Here is a 3171-nt window from a genome sequence, read left to right as displayed (position 1 = left end):
GGGGGGGGGGGTCAGCTGGGGGTCGCGTGGCCTCGCACACCTCGCTCGACTCGGCGTGTTGCGCGCGGTCCGCTCTGGTCCGGCGCCGCGGTACGGCGGGGGCGCGCTGCGACCGCACGGCATCCTCAGCCCGTCCCCCATCCATCACCCGCCGAGGCTCCAGCGCCAGCCTGACGTAACGGAATGCAACGGGTGCCGCGCGATACAGGCCTTACGTTTTATTTTCGCATCGTTCGATATGAAGATGAGGAGTTTTGACATGTGGCCTAAATGGTGTGTTTTGTTCCATTATTGGTAGAAAGTTTGTTCTGCGTGTCGATTTAGTATTTTTATTTACACCCTTTTGCGCAATTCTCATGGAATAGAAGGTTAATCAACGCTTTCGAGTGAAGAGGTAATTGAGGTGATACACCCAAGAAAACAAAGGTACTTGAAACCTAGTATAAATTTTCTTGATAACAGGTGCATGCACTCAGTTCAGTACTTGTTTGAAGAAAATGTACTTGATTTCAAGTTTGAGGTGTACCAGGTGGCTGATCAACCCCCGCACGCTCCTATCGCATTCCTGTGTGTGGGGGTTGGCTTGGCTACACGCACTGCTCGCCGGCCGCCGGGAGCGGCAAGTCAGTCATCTGGTTTAACTCTATTCCTCTACTCGTCCAGACCAAAAGGAGTGCCATATACGAAAAATTACTACTCTTGAAAATTTACACAAGGCATCTAAATGTAACCCCCGAGCTAGGCGAAAACAATGTGGAGCGCGGGCCGAGAGGCGGCAGGTCGATGCGCACTGCGCAGCAGGGCCACGCGGACGCAACGTTGCAATAGACTCGGACCGTAATTTGGGGAGATGATGAGCGGAACTTGCTCTAGCAGCCCATCATTGCGGCCTGCATGTATGCAAGTGCTGGGGCCCGGGCGGCCAGCGTGTTGCGCGCCTCGCCCTCCTCGCCGGGCTATCTGGGCTGCTGGGCTGCTCCTCCTCGCTTTGTTTTGGCAGCTGCGGCGCTACGTGACGACGTGTTGAAAGCCCCCCCTCGTCTCGCACGCACAAGTCAGTGCGGGATGCCAAAGATGTGTAGTATTCTTTCTCCTCTCACTATCGCGGGGATGAAGGGCGGAGAAGGGCACGCGGCGCGCGCGGGATTGTATTCTGCCCAAACACCCGTCCGCATGCTTCGTGAACATTTAACGGGGTACACCTCAAAACATTTTACTAGAAAATTTGCCAAGTAACTATACTTACTAAAGCTTTGTGCTGTGCTGTTCTATACTATATTATCTATCAAGAAATTCTTTGAGATTACTAACCTTTTTACTAGTATTACCTAACGTTTTTGAGTATCATAATAACGGTACTAGAAAACAGCACAAAACTTCAGAAGTTACTGGACAAAAATGTTCTAGTAAATCGTTTAGAGTGTCGGCCTGGGAAGAGGAACGCCAACACGCCCACCCCACAAACAGGGGGGCAGCGGCGCGGTGCTCCAACTAAACAAACCGCCTGATAGGTAGGCTGCCCGCGCGGCACTGTCACGCCCGGAGGCAGGAAAGAAACGGACGGGAAGCAGAGGGTGGGTGGGCGCGCCCCCTGCTCCCTCCCTGCCGCTGTGCGGGGCCGACAGCAGAGAGGAGGGTCGCGCTCTGGAATGGCGCGTGCTCTGCGCGGTGAGTAATGCCGCTCGCCACGAGGAGGGCCTCGGCCGCACCCACATTATCGCAAAGCGAGCATAAAACAAAATACAGTCGAACGCGGCGGTCGTGCGGCGCGGCTGTGCGTGAGGCCGTTGCGGGCGGCCGTTATCAGGGGAGGGGACACGCAGAGCTCACAGACAGGTGCGCTGACGGGGCTCGCGCTGACAGCGAGGGAAGCGCGGCAGCGGAGGGGAAAGGGGGCGACCACTTCAGGGCTCGCGGGAGTTGGCGATAGATGTGTGCGCCCGCGTCCCCCGTAACAGGCTTTGCGAACTTCTCTGGTTCCATTATTCACAGGCATTGGTTTCAACCACAGAGAGCTCTCCACACCGTGGTTTCAAACTTGCTCGAGCTTCTCAAGGTACTGTCGGGGACAGTGTGGAATAGGGTATTCCACCCAGTTCAAACCGGATCCAAAGAAGAACAGTAGTAATGCTTCCTGAACTGTTTCCTCCCTGACGCTCATTGGCTCACGCGCACGAAGTTCTCGGACCCGTCACTAGGGTAGTCACAGCCCTGGTGGCGGGTCCGCAAACTTCGTCGACGTGAGCCAATTAGCGTCAGGGAGGAAACAGTTCAGGAAGCATTACTAATGTTCCTCTTTGGATCCGGTTTAAACTGGGTGAAATGCCCTATCGCTTTATTTATTAAAGGAGCTTTCTCTACTCCGGACGCAATCGCATGGTTTACAGTTAAAATTATTAATCTTGTCATATTTTCACCTCGCTGTTAGAGGCATGCAGAGGAGCGGTGGTGGGTGGCGGTGCCCACCACCACCACGACTAGCGCTTGCTTGCACTTGCTAAGCTTGCGGGATTGACGGGGGTGTGCGGGAGGCTTCCCGGAACGCCCTCAGGACGGGGTACTGAGTGACAAACCGTAACAGTGCAGCTTTATTGTGTCGAGTAACTACTGCCCTGCGTCACTTGTCAACTGCCCACTCGCGAAAACAAACTACTTCGCTGTGGAGGTATGGGGGTTCTGCATGATGCGTGAAAACCTTGCACGACTCCGCTTGGCAGTAAATAAATAAATGCATGTAGGTGGTCTTACGGTGTCCAAAATTTTCTTCTCAAGCTAAAAGGCGCATTCTGGAAACTTACGTGTCATACAGCTTTACACTCATAAGACAAACAGGGCACGAACTCTGAGAAAGAAAGAAAATGTATTCCGAAACTTAAGCATTGTATGCCACTTTACAGCTGTAGGGCACCTTGGTCCTACACAGGACCCCCAGGACCCTATGGTACCGAATCGATAAGTGTGAGACTGGGTGACTTTGAGTTTCCAGAACAGAGTTAATGCCAATAATTAACACAACAATGTGGTTTGTGATCAGAGTTTCAATTAGAACAATAATGGTAAAGTTTAGGACCACATTCTTATCTTTTTCACAGTTAGTTCGCCTCTCCGCGACATGTTTATCGGGGCGGCCGCAGAGCAGCGGGAGGAACGAATGGGGGTGCCAAAGAGACC

The 3171-nt window shown here is 53.2% G+C and overlaps 1 protein-coding gene across 1 annotated transcript in view; it reads left to right on the top strand.

The window, feature by feature from the left end:
* LOC127749733 (transcription initiation factor TFIID subunit 4-like) overlaps positions 1-2082 on the top strand; it is a 3503-nt gene extending 1421 nt beyond the window's left edge. The window contains exon 2 of the mRNA XM_052269144.1: positions 1993-2082. Coding sequence (XP_052125104.1) covers positions 1993-2082 — 90 coding nt within the window. The remainder of the gene's footprint in view (positions 1-1992) is intronic.
* The last annotated feature ends 1089 nt before the right edge of the window (positions 2083-3171 follow it).

The sequence above is a fragment of the Frankliniella occidentalis genome, unplaced genomic scaffold (genome assembly GCF_000697945.3).
Source record: "Frankliniella occidentalis isolate FOCC.00 unplaced genomic scaffold, Focc_3.1 Scaffold84, whole genome shotgun sequence".
NCBI lineage: Eukaryota > Metazoa > Arthropoda > Insecta > Thysanoptera > Thripidae > Frankliniella > Frankliniella occidentalis.
The sequence above is the reverse complement of the archived record's forward strand: the minus strand, read 5'-3'. Positions and strand labels throughout refer to the sequence as shown.